Source organism: Terrapene carolina, unplaced genomic scaffold (assembly GCF_002925995.2).
Source record: "Terrapene carolina triunguis isolate 2854851 unplaced genomic scaffold, T_m_triunguis-2.0 Scaffold21, whole genome shotgun sequence".
NCBI classification, from domain to species: domain Eukaryota; kingdom Metazoa; phylum Chordata; order Testudines; family Emydidae; genus Terrapene; species Terrapene triunguis.
In genome coordinates this window covers 41,488,176-41,509,776 of record NW_020664372.1, presented here as the reverse complement: position 1 = coordinate 41,509,776, position 21,601 = coordinate 41,488,176, and the positions used below count along the sequence as shown (strand labels likewise).

The 21,601-nt window shown below is 48.7% G+C and overlaps 1 protein-coding gene across 5 annotated transcripts in view; it reads right to left on the bottom strand.

Moving 5' to 3' along the window:
• The window catches only part of CHST10 (carbohydrate sulfotransferase 10), a 32,330-nt gene extending 16,112 nt beyond the window's left edge, over nucleotides 1–16,218 (bottom strand). For 2 of the 5 annotated variants that reach the window (XM_024202465.2, XM_024202499.2), the window contains exons 1-2: nucleotides 15,915–16,218; nucleotides 1,057–1,197 (exon numbers count right to left, since the gene is read on the bottom strand). In XM_024202465.2, coding sequence (XP_024058233.1) covers nucleotides 1,057–1,156 — 100 coding nt within the window. In that variant the 5' untranslated portion in view covers nucleotides 1,157–1,197; nucleotides 15,915–16,218. Of the gene's footprint in view, nucleotides 1–1,056; nucleotides 1,198–1,713; nucleotides 1,810–15,914 lie in introns of all 5 variants that reach the window. The other 3 variants (XM_024202491.2, XM_024202483.2, XM_024202475.2) reach the window with 3 other exon arrangements.
• Nucleotides 16,219–21,601: the final 5,383 nt, after the last annotated feature.

The window sequence follows — 21,601 nt, the reverse complement described above, 5'->3', positions numbered from 1 at the left end:
TTACATCTGAATTCTCTTGACATTTCCTGCTGGAAAGCTGTGACAACAGCTACAAAGAGTTCACATCTGTAAGCCTTGCTGAATAAGACTGTAGACACTACCAAGCATGCCATTTAAGTGAACTAATTGTGCCTTTATCCATTGACAAGACATTGAAAAGAACTGAACTGATGGCCTTACTCTCCACAGTCATATTTCTTTAAGTGTCTTAAAAAGATACAAGAATAGAATATCTTCTTACATCACACACACACACACACACACACACACACACTCAAAAACACTATCTGCATGTCATGTCAGTGCTTTCATCATACACTCCCTGCAGGTCTGCTTGTTAACAGCAACACATCAGTATACAGAGAATGCGGCATGCTGTGTGTAGTGTCATCAAGTGGCTTAAAACTCCTTATCAGTCTAATACCATCTGGGCTACTTAGGCTAAACAAAAGCCTATAAGCTATTTGTCAATCAAACAGCAGAGGATAAAACAGAAAGAAAGGAGCAAGGCAGGAGAGGTTAGGGTACGTGCACTGCTAATCAAACTTTACACAATGTCTCTTGAATGCTATAATTGGAAGGTAAGTATTTAAAATGGTGCAGAAAATAAAGACTCTGTAGTTACTATTTAGTTACTGTGAAATTTCCCTTCTCCCTAATAAGGAACAAAACAATTCAGGGGATTGTTCTGCATTGCTTCAAACAGGCACCATTTGTTTACTGACTAAGATGTTGAAATTTAATTGGTTCAAGAACCTGTTTATTAAAAGGCAGACTTTCAAAATGTAATCCCCTCTGTTCCTAAATGTAGGAATCTGGTAGCAATGTTATTTTTTCAGATCTTTATAAACAAGAATGTAAACTCTATAAGTATTAGCATTGTCACTTGCTAGCAATGTATAAAATGCACTGCTCCAATCTCTAATCCTCTAAAATAAACAAAGAGATAACAATGTGTTGGGATCTGCTTTGGGCACAATGATTACACTGCCACTTTTGGACAGAACATTGTTCAATATTCTGTATTATATCAAATTTAATTAAAGGTGAACTTACCATCTGGGTCTTTAAAAGTCAGTGTGATGAACTTGCTAGCAACCATGAACATGAATATCACCCAAAAGCATGCAGCTAACAGCAGCCACTGATGGTGCATGTTGTCAGTTGTGAGCCATATAAAACTTTTGTATCTTCCTGCTTAAAAAAAAAAAAAAGTAAAAATTACCACATACAAAATATATTTCTTCTATTTTATAAAACCAGTACTTTGTATAGCAGACATTAAAATATACATATTATATTTCTGCCTGAAGTCAAATACACCTAGCGGATTAAACTTGATAACAATATAGCCTTTAATATACTTAATACTTCTACAGTTATGATATAATTTTATTACTAGTGTTACAGTAGATGCTAGAGGCTCTAGCCTAGTCAAGGCTGCCATCATGCTAGGGTGCTGTATGAAAGGGTAGTAAAAGAATATCCCTGCCCCAAAGACATGACTATTTTGGGCCCCCATCCTGCAATCGGATCCACGTGGCAAGCCCCTTTTCTCTTACAGAGCCCCATCAAAGTCAACAGGGCTCCAGGAAGGTGCAAAGTTTCTCCTGGAGAGATTGCGGGATCAAGTTCTTGGTTTAAAGGCAAAGTACAACAAGCGGTGAACCAAATAGGGATGGGAGAGAGGATGGAGTAACAGTGGTAGGCTACCTATGCATGCAGTTTGCAGATATTCTGGGGTAGGAAGGTTGCATGTGGGTTTTGTTTAGTTTTGATCAGCAGCTGACATCTTAGCAAAAAAGTTCTCTGAAAGGTAGAATGCAATGCTTTTAAAAATAAAAACCAAAAATGATTTAGGATCCCAGACATTAACTGAATATACATTTTCAAAATGTGTGCATTTGTAGGGCGGGATTTTCAAATGGACTCAGCATTGGCCTAACTCTGGTTGGTAAAACTCCCATTGACTTCCATGGGAGCAGCTAGGCCAATGTTGAGTGCTTTTGCAAATCCCACCAATAAAGGTTAAGTCTATACAACTTTTTAAAATTCTAGTTCAATTTCCATTTACCTGCGAAGACCTGAGACTCCTCAGGTGTTGATGTTTCATTGCAAGAATGAAGCAGAAGCTGTATTCCTAACCCTGCTTTCAATATCTGTACTGCCTCAACTGTTACTGGATAAACACAAGACACCCAAGGGCCTGAACTCGGGTATTTGCACTTCACCTCTAAGGGAACTCTTCTCCGTGAAGATAAATATGATAATGAAACTTTGATAGCTCTTAACAAAACGAGAGCTAACGTACAAATGTCAAACATTAATATTACTTCACAATGATGTGGGGAGGCTTAGCTAAATAATTAGCTCCCCCACCTCTTCAACCACTGGGGAAACCAAGACCTGACCAAATTCCATCAGAGGGTAATCACGTGCAACTTCCATTCACTTGAATGGGAATTTCAAATTCTTATCCTTGGGATTTTGTACCCTGTTAAGCGAGATGCCAAAGGTGTCATGGTGAGTGAGTGAGTGAGAGAGCTGAAGATAGACTAGTTATCCTGATTCCCTGGTCTTTGCTTAGATCATAAGACCACAATATTTATATACTTTAAACAGAATTTAAAAAAAAAAAAACATGTCCTGGATGACAGCTATTGAACAGTTCATTTATCAATTATACATTAGAAACAAGGCATCTTTAAAGTATTGTTTCTGGGATTCCATTTGCAGGATTGATAAATTACCAATTGATGCCCTTCTCAACTCCTACTTTTCTCATTCCCGCAAAGCTTAAATGACAAAAGTAAATGTATTTCATATTGTTCAGCTGTGTTCCTTTCCTTCCACCTGCTGACCTGCACCATCTCTAACATCCCCAGTGTTGACTGCTTTTCTAGCCAATGTTTGCCTGACTGCTTCAAGCAAGGCTCATCCAAGAAGGCTTTGCTCCTGTCAGTCATAGTGACAATCACATTCGGTGCCATTCTTTGGAACACATGCAAGTAGAAGAATATATATTTGGGAATTCTGGAACATAAGTACGTGAAATGGATGTGGGGAAAATGAAGAAATATTGTACTTCCAATTACAAAGAAAAATCCAACAATCTTTTAACTTTTGGAACCGGTGTTCAGAGCCGCTTTTGGAGGATGCGTAAGGAAATCTAATCTACCATTAGAAAGATTAATGTGTCTTTAGCACAATTAATTTGATATATTAAAAAGACAGTTTCTCTCTTGTTTTAAATATTCACCAGGAACAGACACATTCATAACCATAGTGGATATTGAAACATTAGTACTATTTTTTTGCAGTAATGAAAGAGATCAAATTAAAAACTATCCTACACAACATAAAATTCTCTTTAAAATAATTGAGCAATGTCATTTTTGTTGGTTAGCTGAGTTAGGGCCCAACTCTGCAGTATGATGATTTGTGTGTGGATACCAGGATCTGCTTGTGTGGAATTCAGGGTATGTGGACTCCAGAGCCCTGCCACAAACTGCTCAATGACAATCTTACAGAAGTTTTCAGTTCTCAATGTATCATTTTTAGTTTGGCAGTTGAAAGAGACAGTTTCCTTCATTATCATACTTCAAGAGTTTTCTTCTTAAAAACCATGCTCAGTTACATTCAAGTCAACTATCCTTTGGATTTTTATAGACTCTGTAGAAGATTCATCTCTGCTACCCTCACTGGAGGACAAATACCTTGTCTCCCATTTCTAGGTCAATTCCCATTTTCTAAGCACAAAATTTTCTAAATCAGGCTTTACTCCATTATCAAAAACTGGAGGCCAGAAAGGGCAAGTACTATGATCGGAATTCTAGAGCAAGTTCCCACTGAAACAGAATTCGTCCTTTAATATTCATAACATATCTGCTAGGAAGACAAGTTTTGTTATTGTGATGAATATGTGGGTGCTCAGTAAGGTTTATTAACCTGTATCCCCAAATGTGATTTATGTATTTGATTTCTAAGATGGTGTGTTAGGCTATCAGAGAGAAGCAGATAGTTGCAGTTGGGTAATTGAACAGCCCAGGGCAAAATACTCCAGTGGAATAAAAACACCACCATAGGCCTCAATTCTGCAATTTACTCTGCCTGAATGGAGCCCCATTGACATTAACAGGGTGCTGCATGGGTGCAGCAATATACCAAAGCACAGTATATTAAAGGATTGAGGCCACAGTGAGCAACTACCATGTGCCTCCTGCACACCATTAAAATGGAAAGAAGCTCAGATGCTATAGAGATGGAGGCCATGCAGGTACCTAGACAGATATAAACTCTTATGACTACTAGGCAGGAAAGTATTTTATTCCTTTGCTTCATTCCATTGTGTCATGCTGTCTGGAGTGGCTCACGACTGTGAGTGCCTACGTCAGGGCAGACTGGCAAAAATAGGACAGACACCCCAAAGTGGTGGTATGTTCTATAATTAGATGTCACCATCCTAGTAACAAAGGTGAACTCCTGAATCACTATAACAGTCTTACCACAGAGTCACAAACAGTCCCCTGGGGCTCTCCAGTCTATCTTGCCACCCAGGCAAGCTGGACTTGGTGTTAAAAGGTCACTTGCACCAAACATTCACAAAATATTCAGGTTGCTTCCAGTCCCAAGAGACCAGTCACTTACCCCAGATCATTTTGTATCTTAGCCAATCCTGTAATAAACTAACTAAAGGCTTATTAACTAGGAAAAAGAAATAAGAGAGTTACTTATACGTTAAAGAAAGCCAACCTATAACACAAATGAGTTGCAATCTAAATCCTAAAAGACAGAGTTGTAGCGATTTTCTTGTGACCCTGTTTTATCTTTTACATTTAGTCATTCAGTCTGTGAGACGAGCTCCCTTGCATGTAGCATTTCCAAGGTGTGATAGGGCCATTCACCAATCCTTTGTGTCCCAATATTCATTAATGGCTCGTTTAATCTTGATAGGCCTCTGAATGGGCACGGCGGTGGGGGACATGACAATTTCTGAGCCTGGGTTCACAAGCTCAGAGCAAACATTTTCCTCTTACGTATTTCCTTATATCATGGATACAGGTCCTCTCTTCAGGGTGTGGGTTATGGGTCAGTCTGGATGATAATGCTTAGCTTTCTAAAGTCCACATAAAACTTCATGGTTTGTCTTTTTTAGGTACCACCACAATAAGAGATGTCCAGGGGCTTTTTGACTTAGTAGATAGCATGCTGGTGATGGGGGTATCCACCTCTTCCTGGATCTGTTTCTGCATTTCCTTTTTAGCATGACATGCCTTTCTAGGAACAGGGCAGGGCCCTGAAGTTTCAATAGAATGTACAATCCTGTCAGTTAACCCTGGCCAGTTGGAAAATATAGGTTTGTGGTGGTTCAAAAGGGCCAGCATTTCCTGCTTTTGGGATGCATCCAAACCCTTCCTGAACTCATGGGGACTTTCCAGGGGACTTTCTTCCTTGCTCTCTCTGACCAAATCAATCAAAGGAGCATTAACCATTTCTTCATCAGCACAACAAATCATATTCACTGCCATTTCCCTTTCATGGTAAGTTTTTAATCTATGTTTGCACAGATCCCCTGCCATGCCCTATCATAAGTGACCTCAATTATTCTCTCTATCACCTCCAAAGGTCCTAAACAACAGTCCTGCATTCTGTTTTTCCACACTAGAATCAGCACTAGCACCAAATCACCAATGCAAACGATCTTTCCTCAGCATGCCTATAGTACCAACCCTTCTGTGTCTCCTGACTTTTTTCAAGGTTCTGTTGCACTAAATCCCTCAGAGCCTGTACATTCTCCTTAAAACAAGTGACATACTCCCCTACAGGCTGTCCTGTTTCCTCTGTCCTGCACTCCCAAGAGCCTTGAATAAAAGCTAGGGATCCCCTCTCTGTCTCCCATACAGCATATCAAAGGGGACAAATCCAGTAGAATCTTGGGGAATATTTCTGTACCTGTATAGCAAATACGGGAGTAACACATCCCAGTCATTCTCGAGCCTGCTGACATACATTTTTAGCATAGCTTTTAAAGTTCCATTAAATCTTCCCACTAGACCATTGATTTCTGTATGATAGGAATCTAACAGCTGCTCCCTCACTCCTCCTCACTGTTCATGGCAGGGGCCTCTGACTTTGGAGTCCTTGGAAGTATCCACAGTGCTTGGCGGGGGAAGGGGAGGGCGACAGGTGTGTCTGCCAAGTAAGGCTTGTAAAAGTGACAGGTCTGCAGCTTGGCACTGAATCGATTGCTGGCCTCCCTGCGACAGCTCCTTGGATTTTATGCGGCACTGCTGCTGGCACCTGTTGTAGCCCTTCTCCTGCATCCCCTGAGCAATCTGCTCATAGATATTCACATTTCTACGGCTGGTCCATAAGCTGTGCCTGCACAGCCTCTTTTCCCCACAGGCCCAGGAAAGCCGATATCTCCTGTCTACTCCAGGCAAAAGTGGATCTGCTGCATGTAGCCGGCATGGTCAGTTGAGCAGTTACACTCAACAATGGAGAACTGCTAGGTGTGCTCGCCAAGCCAGGCAGCCAGGAAAAGGAATTTCAAAAATTTGTGGGGCTTTAAAGGGGGGGGGCGGCTTTCTATCTGCCTGACCAGAGGAATTCACAACGGTGACCAGAGCCATCAGTGTGGGGCATTGTGGGACAGCTGCTGGAGTCCAGTAACAATTTACATAAGCATAGGGTGACCAGACAGCACGTGTGAAAAATTGGGACGGGGATGGAGGGTAATAGGTGCCTATATAAAATAAAGTCACGACTATCGGGACTGCCCCTATAAAATTGGGATATCTGGCACCCTACATAAGTAGCACAGTGTCTACACTCTGACTGCATTGATCTAACTACATCAATTGTGACTCTACACTGCTCAGGGAGGTGGTGTTATTAAATCAGTGTAGTGGGGCGCTTATGTTGGCGGGAGCCAAATTTAATTGAAGACATGTCCACAGTTAGGTCAATGTAAGCTGCCTTGTGTCAACCTAACCATGTAGTGTAGACTAGGCCTATATTTTTCCATTCCTGGAAGGTTTTCTGAGGGGGCCCACAATATCCACCGACATTCTGGCAAACACCTATTTAATAATGGGCAGAGGTTGCAACAGCGCTTTGCAGGGTCCCTTCAACCTCTAATGCTTCTGACATAAGGCACAACTCTTGCAGTATCTGTCTCAAACAGCTGAGGCCAATAGAAATTCTTTTTAAGCCTGCCACAGATTCTCTCCACTCTTAAGCATCCTGCAAATGGACAATCATGAGCTAATTGGAACAATTCTCTCCTGTACTTCTCAAGCACCTCAGCAGGACTATCTCTTTCTCCCTGTGGGAGCCTGTCTATACAACAAATCTCTGACAAAAAAAAATCTACCTTCTCCTTCCTCAACCGGGGAATTATTCCCAGCTGCAACCCTCTCCTGGTCCAGAGAACGGTCATCTTGTTGAGCCTTCACCAATTCCTTTTGAGCCTCACTTAAATTTAGAGCAGACTCTGGGTTTACCATGGTGCCGGGCTCAGAGTCAGAAGGGGCCCCGGCCAGTCCGATCCCCCGGCCGGCTGAACCGGCCAGGAAAGCTGCCCCCGCCCCTGCTCCGCCTCTTCCCACCCCTACTCCGCCCCAGCCCCGCCCACACTCCACCCCTTCCCCTGAGCTATGCCCCAGGGGACTGCAGCAGGGGTCGGGCATGCCCTGCACTCACGGGGCGGCGGAAAGTGGAGCGACCCGGCTCCAGCCCGCTCCGCGCTGCCGATGAATGCTGGAGGGCAGTTCCCCCCCTGCCTCCCAAGTCCCAAGGCTGGGATCCAGGGGAGCAGAGTGGAGTGGGCTGGGGCCGGGTCACTCCACTTCCCGCCGCCCCATGAGTGCGGGGTCGGGCCTGCCCTGCAATCACTGGGCGGCAGGAAGTGGAGCGACCCGGCCCCAGCCCGCTCCGCTGGCTCATGCTGGGGGGGCAGTTTCCCCCCTGCACCCCCAAGCCTGGGAAGGTGATGGAGTGGTGGGGAAGGGGCATGGGATGGGAAGAGAAGGGGATGGGGGAAGCGGGGGCAGGTGGGAAGGAAGGGGGTGGGGTGGGGAGGAGATGGAACGGTGGGGAAGGGGCATGGGATGGGGAAGAAAAGGGGATCGGGGAAGCGGGGGAAGGGGGGAAGCTGGAGCCCGGCATGTGTCATCCCCTTGGCAGAAGCTGGGGGCCCCCTGTTAAGCAGGCCCATCAAACCCTCACCCTGACAAGCCCTACCTCCCCTGCATCTGTACCACCGCACTGAGCCCCCCCAGACACCCTCCCCACTGAGCCCCAACCACCTTCACCTGGATCCCCTGCAGAATCCCATTGCCCCTGCACCTGGAACCCCACAATGAGCTTCTGTGCATCCAGATCTCCCACTGAGCCACCCGCACCCAGACTGCCCTACAGAAAACTCTCTTACCCCCACCTGGCTCCACCCACACTATGTCCCTCTGCACTTGGATCCTGCTGCCGGGCTGAGCCTGCTCACCCACACCTGGTGCGCCTGGCACAGGGGGGCAGGGCCCCAGGGTGTTTCTGGGGCAGGCCTGGCCTTGGACTGTGTCAGGGTCGGGTGCAGCCTCACTGCCGAGTCCCTGTCCCGGGGTGGGGTGAGGAGAGGCTGCAGGGTAAACTCCCATCTCCATGCAATCAGTGGCCTGTGTTCCCCACTGCCATGTTGGAGCCTTCACATTTATTTATTGACAAACAAAATTTGCAGAATTTTAAAATAATGTGCGCAGAATTTTTAATTTTTTGGTGCAGAATTCCCTCAGGAATATGGGGTGCTGTGCAGCTGTGATGGTGGGACTCTGAGGAAGGTGGTGGGCAGGTTTATGGGTGGGGGGGGCGCTGGGTGAGCGGTGTGGTGTGCAGGGTGCTGTACAGTTGTGATGGGAGGCCAGCAGGGGAGGTCTCTGGGAGGTGTGGGCGCTGGGCATAGAGATCTGTGGTGGAGGTCTCTGGGCGAGTGGGCGCTGGGCATAAGGGTGGGACACTGGGCAGGGGGGCGGTGTGGTGCGGGCCCACCCTCAAGGGGAAGGGGCATGCTGGCAGCACAGGGCTGGGCAGGCCAGTGTGCGTCTGGCAGCTGCAGGTTTGTAAACAGTGCCCTCCTGCTGGGCTGCGCAGAGCGGGGCTGCTCCCGCCGCACTGTGCCTCATTGCCCCCAGCCCACCTTCGCTCTGGAGACTGACCATCCCGCCCCCCTGCACCTTGCCCCATGGGGGCCCACAAATATGTTTGGCGCCGGGCCCACAAAAAGTTAATCCGGCCCTGGTCACTCTGGCACAGCAGAAGAATTCTCACACTCTTCCTCTGAAGCCAAGACACTACTCTCAATAGACAAAGGATTGAGGATATTCTCCCCTCTCCCTCACAGCATTCCCTGCTGTCCACAGACAAAGCAGGTGACTCAGAACCACACTCTCTCTGGCTGCATGTCAGAACATGAACCTGCTTAGACATGGCTAAAATGTTATTACCTATTAAAATATCAGCAGGCAGCAAATTTCTGACCCTTAAAATCCTCCCACTCAAGGGAGATCTTAACCAGAGCCACAGTCAGAGAACTCAGCCAAAGCTAATATATTTAAACTCTTACCAGGGAGTTTGGCTTCTTCTCTTACCAAACTCTCCGTCACCAAAGTGCCTTGGGACGCCGTATCTCTCCAGCCTACAATCTATGCCAGGGGTCTCAAACTCAAATGACCACGAGGGCCACATGAGGACTAGTACATTGGCTCGAGGGCCGCATTTACTGACACCTCCCCCCGCCCGCCACCCTCGGCCCCACCCCCTCTCCACCCCTTCTATGAGGCCCCGCCCCTCCCCCGCCTCTTCCCACCCCTTCCCTGCCCCCATTCCAACCCCTTCCCCGAAATCCCCACCCCAACTCCGCCCCCTTCCTGCCCCCAGGGGGTGCAGGAGGGGCGTGGGGTGTAGCGGGGGCTCAGGGCAAGGAGCTGGGGTGTGGGGTGCGGCAGGCAATCAGGGCAGGGGGTTGGGGTGCAGGAGGGGTGCAGGGTGCGGCGGGGGTTCAGGGCAGGTGGTCGGGGTGCAGGGTGCAGCAGGGGGCTCAGGGCAGGGGGTCAGGGTGCAGGAGGGGTGCGGGGTGTGGCGGGAGTTCAGGGCAGGGGGTCGGGGTGCAGGGTGCAGCAGGGGGCTCACGGCAGGGGGTCGGGGTGCGGCAGGGGACTCAGGGCAGGGGGTCGGGGTGCAGGAGGGGTGCAGGGTGCAGCAGGGGTTTCAGGGCAGGGGGTCGGGGTGCAGGGTGCGGCAGGGGGCTCGGGGCGGGGGGTTCGGCTGCAGGAGGGGTTTGGGGGGCGGGCTCCGGCCTGACGCGCACCGGGGGCAGGGCAGGCTCCCTGCCGCCCTGCCCGCACCGCGCTGCGCCGGGAAGCGGCCGAAACCTGGGGGAGGGGCGGCGCAGGGGTGTGTGTGGCTGTTGCTTCAGGCACCGCCCTCAGCAGCTCCCATTGGCCGGGAATGGGAAACCGCAGCCAATGGGAGCTGCTGGGGGCGGTGCCTGAAGCAACAGCCACCCCCCTCCCCCCGCGCCCATCCTCCCCCAGGTTTCGGCTGCTTCCCGGCGCGGGGGCAGGGCAGGCAGGCAGGCAGGGAGCCTGCCCTGCCCCCGGTGCGCGTTGGGCTGGAGCCGCTCTAGGTAAACGCTGGGGGATGGCGCGGGGGCCGCGAGGAGCTTGCTGGCTGCAGAAAATAACCCGCGGGCCGCATGTTTGAGACCCCTGATCTATGCCATTCACTCTAGCATTCTTAGTAAGCTCTTCACTACCTTCCCAAGACAGAGCTCTAACACTGTTCACTGTGCTATGCACTTCCTCTGCTGTTCCCTCTGGAGCCACGGTAGTAGCACTGGGGGTACAGGTCATAGGGTGACCTTAACTTTGGGGCAATTTGGCTTTATATGGCCAAGAGATCTGCAGTGACGGCAGACTACCTGCCTGCCTTTAGGGCAAGGGATTTTAAAACCTAGGATCCCTTGAGGTGTTTTTTTTTAATCAAAGTTGAGATTAGGTTTATTCCTAGACCCCTTTTTTCTCTTAACCTGGGGAACAGAGAGATTACCCTTCCCCTGAGGTTTGCACACCCCATGAGTCCTCGATTCAGTATATTCATCAACAATTTCTGCTGCCTCCAAAACAATGGAAGGTTTTTTTCCTCCCACAGATGGCTGCTTTTAACTCATCAGTCATCATTCACAATAGTTCTTGCACCATCATTTCAAACAGTTTTTCATAGTTACCTTTAGCCTCCCCTTTATCCATTTTTTCATAAAATTACACATTTTATGCACATATTCAACATGCATGATACTGTCAGACATTTTAAGATTTCTACACTTCAATCAATAGGACTCATGGGTAAACTTAAACCTTTTCAAAACATTCTCTTTAAATTTCTTATACACCTTTAGGATCACCTTGCTCCATATCATTAAAAACTTGTCTTGCCTTCCCTGTAATCTAGTCAAAAGGACTGGCAACCACTTATCCTCTGGAATCCTGTGGATCCCAGTCTGTCAAAGGTGAACATCAGTCTCTTGAGTGGGCTTTCTCCCACGCCCCAGTGCTTTGGGTGGGGTACTCACTGGCTGAGGCTGCTGCTTTTGCTGCTCCAGTACTTTGAGCTGCAAAGTGTGAGCTTCCATCTGTTTCTGGTGTGCTCTCTCCTTAGCTTGTAGTTGTTCCATGCATCTGCGGTGAGCTTCCTCTCCAAGTTCAGCATTGGCTTTGCATCTTTCGTAGACTCTCTCCTCCACCTCCCCAGTTTCTTCCTTTCCCTTGATCTGGAGTTCCACCATCAGTACCTGGTGCTCACAATCTTCCTGGGCTGCCTGGTGCTTCAGCTGAACCAGTTCCACTGCAGCGGTCTCTGTGGCAACTGGAATGAGGGGTGCTCAGACCCTGCTCCTTAGTCAAAAAGTCTATGAGTGCAGCTCTCAGTTCCTCATCTGAGGCTTTCTTTTTGAGATATTCCCCTATTTTTTGCATAATTTTTCAATGTTGTTTGTTTCAAGACCCTCATCTTACTGCGATTCACTCATTGTGACTAATCTTAAATACTCTCAATATAAAATTTAAACTTTTAATAGCACTGGGGTTATGAGCTATAAACCCAATTAACCTGCGGCATGTGAATTCTGCCAAGACTACGCCAATTGTCACGCTGTCTGGAATGACTCACGACCGTGAGTGTCAACCTCAGGACAGACTGTCAAAAACAAGGCAGACATCTCAAACTGGGGGTGTGTTCTATACTTAGACTTCACCAACCCAGTAACAAATGTGAATTCCTGGATCACTACAACAGCCTTACCATGGAGTATAACATGGTCCCATTAGGCTCTCCAGTCTATTTTACCACCCAGGCAAGCTGGTAAATGGTCACTTACACCAAAAATCACAAAATATTCAGGTTACTTCCAGTCCCAAAAGACCAGTCACTTACCCCAGATCAATTGGTACCCTAGATCTTACTCAAAGACAACGCCTGTAGCCAATTCTGTAACAAACTAACTAAAGGTCTATTAACTAGGAAAAAGAAATAAGAGTTATTTACAGGTTAAAGCAAGCCAACATACACACAAATGAGTTGCAATCTAAATCCTAAGAGAGACAGAGTGATAGTGATCTGTCAATTCAAGATGTCTCTTTCAGGGCAAACCGAGGGATAAACCTGGGGGATCTCCTGCCTCAGTTTAGAGTTTCTGGCCCTGAGAGAGTTCAAACAGCAAAGAGATGGAAAATTTTCTTGTGACTCCCCGTTTTATCTTTTATATTTAGTCTTCAGCTCTATGAGATGAGCTGCCTTATACTTAGCATTTCCAAGGTGTGATAGAGACATTCACCAATCCTTTGTGTCACAATGTTTGTTAATAGCTCGTTTAATCTTGATAGGCCTCCTGAATGGGTGGAGGGGACAATTCCCATGCCTGGGTTCACAAGTTCAGAGCAAACATTTTCCAGGTTATAAAGCAAAACTTACATATTTCCTTATAGCGTGGAATACAGCATTACAAGTGAGATTAATGCATGCAGCAATTTACAAGCATTTCATAGAGACTAAACATTCTTATAAGACTAATACCTACTTTGAACAAAACTAACATACAGTGAGCCGGTTTGGTTCCAGCTATGAATTTGTCAGTTCTTAGTTAATCTCTATGGCCTTGGCATTTGGTTTAACAGCATCACACACAGATTCCCAGATTTATGTCTACCCACCCTTTTAGAGCTCTCTCACTTATTCTTGTAAAGGGAAGAAAACTCACAAAGCTCCGCAGATTTCCTTCATTTTGCTTGCTAGACGAGTCTCTATGGAGTATACCTCTCATTTCTGACAGTGCCCCTTGACTGTCAGCAAGAGAACTGAATGTACTCACACTACTTTTAACCTCCCAGCATTCTTTATAGAACTAGTACGCATGGAAAAACTCTCCCACCAGGCATTTTAGTCTCAATTACTCACTCATGAGAAGTTACAGATATTCAGGATCTTTTTGCTTTGGATCCCTTCTTTGGAGATGGGCTCACTCTCTCTCTCTCACCAAAATGTTATAAGGGAACCAACCCACAGAAAAAAGGAGACATGAATTTCAAATAAGGAACTTGAAGAAGAGCTCTGTGTGGTTAGGGTGACCAGATCGCAAATGTGAAAAATCGAGACGGGGCTGGAGGGTAGCAGGAGCCTATATAAGAAAAAGATCCAAAAATTGGGAATGTCCCTATAAAATCAGGACTTCTGGTCACCCTATGTGTGGTTCAAAAGCTTGTCTCTCTCACCAACAGAAGTTGGTCCAATAAAAGATATTACATCACCCACCTTGTTTCTCAAATAAGGGAGTATAAGTGATCTCCTGGATTCTACCCTTTTTTAGGAATCCTCATTCTCCCTGACTGTCCTATGCACTGCAGGTGTCTAAGGGTAAGTCTACACTAAGGCTACATCTACACTACAGCCAGATTGACACTACAGCGATCGATGCACCGGGGGTCAATTTAGTGGGTCTAGTGAAGACCCACCAAATCGACTGCAAATAGGTCTCCAGTCAATCCTGGTACTCCACCCCAGTAAGTAAGAGTAAGGTAAGCCGTCGGGAGAGTGTCTCCCATCAACCCAGCGTGGTGTAGACACCGCAGTAAGTCGACCTAAGCTTAACTAAGCCATAACTTAGTTCCACTTACTGCAGTAGTGTAGGCATAGCCTAAAAACGCTACATCGCCGCAGGAGCACTTAAATGAAAATGCTCCTACACCAGGCATGGGCAAACTTTTTGGCCCAAGGGCCACATCTGGGTGGGGAAATTGCATGCAGGGCCATGAATGTAGGGCTGGGGACAGGGGTTGGGGTGCAGGAGGGAGTGCGGGGTGTGGGAGGGGGTGCGGTGTGCAGGAAGGGGCTCAGGGCAAGGGGTTGGGGTGCAGCAGGGGACTCAGGGCAGGGGGGTGGGGGCGCAGGGGGGGGGGGGGCGGGGTTGCAGGAGGGGGTGTGGAGTGCAGTAGGGGGCTCAGGGCAGAGGGTTGGGGTGCAGAGTGCAGGAGAAGTTCAGGATGTGGTCTCCGGCCCGGCAGCGGCGCACAGCGGGGCTAAGGCAGGGTCCCTGCCTGCCCTGGCCCTGCACCGCTCCTGGAAGAGGCCAGCATGTCCAGCAGTGGCTCCTGGGGGTGGGGTGGGGCAGGTGGCTCCACTGCCCTCATCTGTGGGTACCACCCCCGAAGCTTCCATTGGCTGCGGATCACCGTTCCCGGCCAATGGGAGCTGTGGGCTGCGGTGCCTGCAGGCAAGGGTAGGGCATGGAGCCCTCTACTTCCCCCTCTCCAGGGGCCACAGGGACGTGGTGCCGGCTGCTTCCGGGAGCGGGGCCGGGGCCAGGGAAGGCAGGGAGCCTGCTTTAGCTCGGCTGCGCCACAGGGCTGACAATCCCACGGGCCGGACTGAAAGCCCTGACGGGCCGGATCCAGCCCGCGGGCCGTAGTTTGCCCTCCCCTGTCCTACACCCACAGGAAAGAGATCTCCTATCGGCGTAGTAAATCCACCTTCCCACAAGTCAGTAGCTATGTCAATGGGAGAAGCTCTCCCACTAACATAACACTGTCTACACGGGGGGTGGGTTGGTATAACTACGTCACTCTGGGGTGCAGATTTTTTACACCCCAAGCCAGTTATACTGACATAGCTCTGTAGTGCAGACCTGACCTGAGTTAGGCTATGTCTACACTATGGACCTTACAACGGCATAGCATGGTGCTGTAAGAGAGACGCTCTCCCACCGACATAGCGCTGTCCACACTGGTGCTTTTGTCGGTGAAACTTATGTCTGTTGGGAAGGGGAAGGGGGGTTCACAACCCTGACTGACAAAAGTTTTACCGGCAAAAGTGCTAGTGTGGACATAGCACTACAGCAGCCTGCGGGCTGTAGTGTTTTTAGTGTAGACCTACCCTTGCTCCCTGGACTTTGCTAGGTTTCAAAAGCCCCATGCATGGCTCTGGACGCTGGGCTGAGAAGTGCCAGTGGGTTATTGGTCTTTAGTACCTAGGAGTATTGCGTTAATCCAGGGGTGGGGTTTGTTTGTTTTTTTGCAATCCCTCATCATCCAACGCCCCGGGATGCTGGAGGGACCAAGCCGGAAGCGCAGCCACAGCTCCGGCCCTAGCGGGCGATGGGACCATCTGCCCTGGCTGCGGCATCCAAGCCGCCGGCCCCAGCCCCGCACAGGGGCTGCAGGGACAAGTCTCCGGCGGAGAAGCCAGGAGCGGCGCAGCATCCCGCCCTGCTCGCCGACCCCGCAGCCAGGCCTCCCCCTGCCCCGGCGGGCTCGGCAGCGCCTCCGCGGGGTGGGCGCTGCGCCCGGAGCCCCGCCAGCCCCGTCTCCACCTACCGGGCCCTGCAGCGCCGCTCACCGCAGCCTCGGTCTCCCCCGGCGCGGTGGCAGCTCTGGGGCATCCCTCACTCGGCGGCGCAGGCGGCCGGGGGAAGCGGCTCTGGCGGCTGCATCACTCCCCCCCGTCTCCTCCCGTTATCCGGCGGCGGCTCCGCCTCACCCCGGCTCAGCGGCTCCCCGGCCCGGCTGCCTCCTCCACATACTGCCGGGCCCCGCGGAGCTCGCTTCCCGCCTCCTCGGGGAGGAGAGGCCGGCCCGGCCCCGCAGGCGGCCCCCGCCGCGCTGGAGCAGCCCCTCTCCCTGCCGGGGCGGGGGCAGAGGGGCTCAGGCCAGACCCCACCTCCAAGGCGCAGCAGCGCCTCCCCAGGCGGCCTCTCCAGCCAGCTCCCTCCCGGGGCCTGGCTCTGGCCCCAAGTGGGGAGGCGACACCAGCACAGCCCCCACCCAAGCGCAGGCTCTAGGTTTTTTGCTGCCCCCTCCTTTTTGGGGGGGCTTTTACACATGTTTGCACTTTGCAATGGTTTTGTTTTGTTTTTTGATTGTTTAAAATTTAAAAAAAAATGAAAACAGAGAATTTGTAGTTAGTGAAATAAAACACTTTACCCCCCCCCCCCTTATTGAAGGTGGACTTTCTAACAAGAGTCTGAGTTTACTGCTGGGTCTGGCTATGTGTTGGCTTGTGGAAAACGCAGTTAGTAGTGGGGGGGATGGGGGCCCTAAATGGGGCTAATGAGCTAGCCCCGCCTATGCCCAGCGCTGCCCCACCCACCCCGCCACCCGGCTCCTCCCCAGGCTAGGCGCAGGGGGAGGGTGGCAACCTGGGCGATGCACTTCGCCCTGCTCACCTGCGTCATAGAAGGCGTCCAGCACCGCCATCTCCCCGAAGTCCAACTCCCTGAAGTTGACCATGGTGAGCTGGGCTCCCTGCGCCTCGCAGGCTCGCACCAGGCACTGCAGCGCCCCAGCCTCGGCTTTCGGGCTGTCATTTAGCACATACACCGTGGGGCAAGGAGCGCTGCCGTGGAGCCGGGATGCTGCCTTCCCCTCCCAGCCCTGCCGCCACCGCCTTGGTCCCTGGCTGCTGCTCCACTTCTCTGCTGAGGAAATGCTGCCGATGCTGCTCCACCGCGGCGCCCCCGCTGCCCTCCATGGCGCCCGCCCGCCGCCCCGTACTCAGGGCCGGTCTAGGTTTTTTTCCAAAAAAAAAAAAAAAAAAAGGATGGCCGGAATGCCGCCCCTGGAAATGTGCCGCCCCAAGCACATGCTTGCTTTGCTGGTGCCTAGAGCCGGTCCTGCCCCACCCCAGAGCCGCCACCTGCCTCCCTCCCTGGGGAGCGCACTCCTTGGCAGGGGCAGCTCCAGGCACAAGCGCACCAAGCGTGTGCCTGGGGCGGCAAGTCGCGGGGGGCGGCCTGCCGGTCGCCATGAGGGTGGCAGTGAGGCAGCCTTCAACGGCATGCCTGCGGGAGGTCCGCCGGTCCCGCAGCTTCAGCGGCAATTTGGCGGCGGGTACGCCGAAGCCGTGGGACCAGCGGACCTCCCGCAGGCATGCCGCCGAATCCACGTTACCAGTGGACCTCCCGCAGGCATGCCGCCGAAGGCTGCCTCACTGCCGTGCTTGGGGCGGCAAAATACATAGAGCCGCCCCTGCTCCTTAGGCACTCGCGGGGAGGCATCCTAAAGCCGGGCTTCGAGACCCACTGGGGTTTGAGGGTAGCTGAGGATGTGGCCGGGGATCTTGTTTCAGTGAGACCTTCTAATTGCAGTCCTTTTCGTTTAAATCCCCACATTCAAATGGTCCCAGGCTGCCCAACCTGGTTAGTGTTTATCTAATAATAAAATCATAACCAATGTCTTATAAAGCCCCAGTCCTGCACCCTACCCTGCGCCCCTGGACACCCATTTCCATAGGATTATGGACCAGTTCAGGAATCTGCCCATGGATCACATTGAAGAATCCAGGCCTGAGTGCAGGGCTGCTAATTCTCACCAGTTTATTGTGAGCCTGACAATATTTGTTAGAGCCCAGCTGCTGGAGTCACCCCCTGATTACATGAGACTCTCAGCGTTCTTTCTTAGTATGTTTCTAGCCCTCCCAGTTGCAGAGAAAAGCTTGAAATTGTGATCTTGTGCCCCAAAGACACCCAAAAGTCATGTAAAACAACCCCACATTTATTACATTTTAAGATCTCATGATTTTAAATTACCTTTTTTTGGGGGGGGGGGATACTTGGGATTGGCAATAAATCCAATAAAACATGGTTCACAAACTGTACTCCACAGTGCCCTTGCTAGGAGAATGACTCAGAGAACTAAGCATAGTGAGACTGAGATGCTGGGAAAGGAGGACGGTGTGTGAGACAAGTTCTTTCTTATGAAGTGGCCAAACAGAATTTTTAAAAATTTGGAAAACCCCCGCTATACAAATTATTAGAGTGCATGGGCATGTGTGGTATGAAAACATAGATGATAATTATTAATGTTTGAAGACATAAATTGAGATTTTCAAAGACATCTTAAAGGATTTAGCCAGACAATTCCCATTAATTTCAGGGGTACTTCTGTGGCTATATCCACTAGTATACACTGAAAATATCCGCCACAATCTTATTAGAAATATAAAGAAAAAAATTACAATCTAGAAAGACAAAAACAGATTAAAGTCTCAGTTATGCAAGAGTTCAGTGTAGCCAGACACTGTGCCTCCACAGAACCCTACTGAAGTCATTGGGGCTCTGCCTAGGGATAGGAGTCCTCCTCCACAAAGTTCACTGCAGGACTCACATTTTAATAGTCTCCTACTCCACTGACATCAATGGGGTACTGTGAGAGTGCAGGACTCTGCCTACAGGGATCACCTTACAGGATCAGGGCTAGAGTGATTTGTTCCAGACAAAGGTTCAGATTCAGAGAGAATAGAGCTGTAAAGAGGTTTTCAAAGCTGCCTGCAGGATTTGGATGTCCAATTCCCAATAAAATCAATGGGAGTTAAGTCTCTAAATCCCCTAGAAGGCTTTGAAAAAGTCAGCCATAAATTACGTGTTAGTAGGTGAGTTCAGACTGGTGTAATTTCTACTGTGATGGAGCAAAAGAAAGTATAGATTAGAGCAGGGCAAGCCCACTTTAGCTTAAACCTATTACCTAGTTCTGTTATTCCTACTACACCCTTTCAAGTCTCTCATCATATGGATTAAACCAATTTAGGGAGTTTGAGTCCAAGATTCACTCACAGTCACTAACTTGTAATGTGTATCATATCTTATTTGAAGCCCCAGGAAGTAGTACTTAGTGTACTAAATTAAATGGCTTCTTCCCTCACTAGTTAGCCAGAAGGCAACACCCCTGTCTGTTAGATGAGGATTTAGTCACTATAATCCATGCCTTTTCAGGCTTGACTATTGTAGTGTAATGTGCTATATTGGAGGCTGACCAAAAAGGCCACATGGAAACTGTAGCTGGTGCAGATGCTGTACCCAGCTTACTAAGCAGATCAGGCCAATGAAAGTACATCACATCAGTGCCTCATATGCTACCTTGATTATAGTTAACTATACAGTGGAAAATTTGTTTAAAGGAGCTAGTCCTCATCAGTGTGACCTAGTGGCTAGCGTAGTGAACTAGGATTCAGGAGACCTGCGTTCTATTCCAGGTTCTTCCACTTAGCTGCTGGATGATGACTTTAGGCAAGTCACTTTACCTCTTTGTAACTCCATTTCCCCTTCTAGAAAATGGAGATGATGATACTCCTTTGCAAATTGCTTTGAGATCTACTGATGGAAATCACTATATCTAGGTATTACTATTTTTTTTATCTACAAAGCCTTGAATGAACTAGGACCCAACTACCTTGGAAGTTACTTTTCTCTTCAGGCAATGAGAATGGCAACTGCAACTACATGGACACTAAACTTAACAGTCATGGGCCACAGGCAACTTTACTGATAAAGAGCCTGTGGCTGTGGAACCTGTTTCTGCCAGTTACCAGGCTGGACCCAAGTACTTTGAGCTTCTGAATATACTGCTATAGGCATATGTATAATAACTGAATCCAGTACAGAACCAACATATTCAAACTGAGCAGGTGAGAGGCTATGTATTCTCTATGTGGTCATGAAAGGATCTGAGGAAGTTGAAAAAATGGTTGTAGGCAGATTCAAATTTGGATTAAACAATTGCTGGGCCAAGCAAACACAAACCTCGGCTACCCTCTTCTTAGTGCATGTGTAACCCACACAACTTCTGGGTGTGGTGTTCTGCCTGTTTTCCCTGCCAGCTTGGGACTCCAGAACCCTGCCTTGTTGAGCCAGTCATGCTAGCCTGCTGCAACACAGACCCAGGTCTGGTCCATGCCCCCCAAAACTGCAGAGTTTAACCAAAAACTGCTCAGCAGGTCACCTATCTCCTGCACCCAGACACTCAGTTCCCAATGGGATCCAAACCCCAAATAAATCCGTTTTACTTTGTATAAAGCTTATACATATAGGGTAAACTCATAAATTGTCTGCCCTCTATAACACTGATAGAGAGATATGCACAGTTGTTTGCTGCCCCAGGTATTAATCACTTTCTCTGGATTTACTAATAAACAAAAGTGGTTTTATTAAGTATAAAAAGTAGAATTTAAGTGGTTCCAAGTAATAACAGACAGAGCAAAGTAAGTGACCAAGCAAAATAAAGCAAAAACACGCAAGTCTAAGCCTAATACATTAAGAAACTGTTTACAGATAAAATCTCACCCTCAGAGATCTTCCAATAAGCTTCTTTCACAGACTAGACTCCTTCCTAGTCTGGTCCCAATCCTTTCCCCTGGTACAGTCCTTGTTAGTCCCAGCAGATAGCTTAAGTGGAAAGCAGGGGTGTTCTCATGACTGGCAGCCCCCTTTGGTCTGTTCCATCTTGTTTTCTAGCTTTGGCACAAGGTGGGAATCTTATGTCTCTTTGGGTCCCCATCCCTCCTTCTAAATGGAAAAGTACCAGATTTAAGATGGATTCCAGTATCATGTGACACAGTCACATGTCACTGTAAGACCTCATTCTTCATTACCCACGGCCCACACATACACAGGAAGGCTTGCAGGTAAATAAACCATTTACAACCAATTGTCCTAGTCAATGGGAGCCATCAAGCTTCTAAACCACCATTAATGGCCCACACTTTGCATAATTACAATAGGACCTCAGAGTTATACTTCTTATTTCTAGCTTCAGATACAAGAATGATACATACATACAAATAAGAGGAATATATTCAGTAGGTTATAACCTTTGATACCTTGGAAGAGACCTTTTGCATAAAGCATATTCCAGTTACAACATATTCACACTCATAAGCATATTTCCATAAAACATATGGAGTGCAACATCACACAAATTACCTAGGGAGGTTGTGGAATCTCCAGTATTGGAGGTTTTTAAGAACAGGTTAGACAAACACCTGTCAGGGATGATCTAGGTAATAATTAATCCTGCCTCTGTGCAGGGGACTGGACTAGATGAACTATTGAGATTCCTTCCTAAATTTCTATAATTCTATATCTGTTCAATGCCAAGTACCCACCACACGGTGATATAAATATGATTTATATCAACAAGAACTCATACTTGTCCAAGTGCAATTTCTGCTGTTGGAGGCAAGAAATTTCCTTGTTTGGGAGGTCACTGATTTAAGGGCTGCTCTTCTGAAA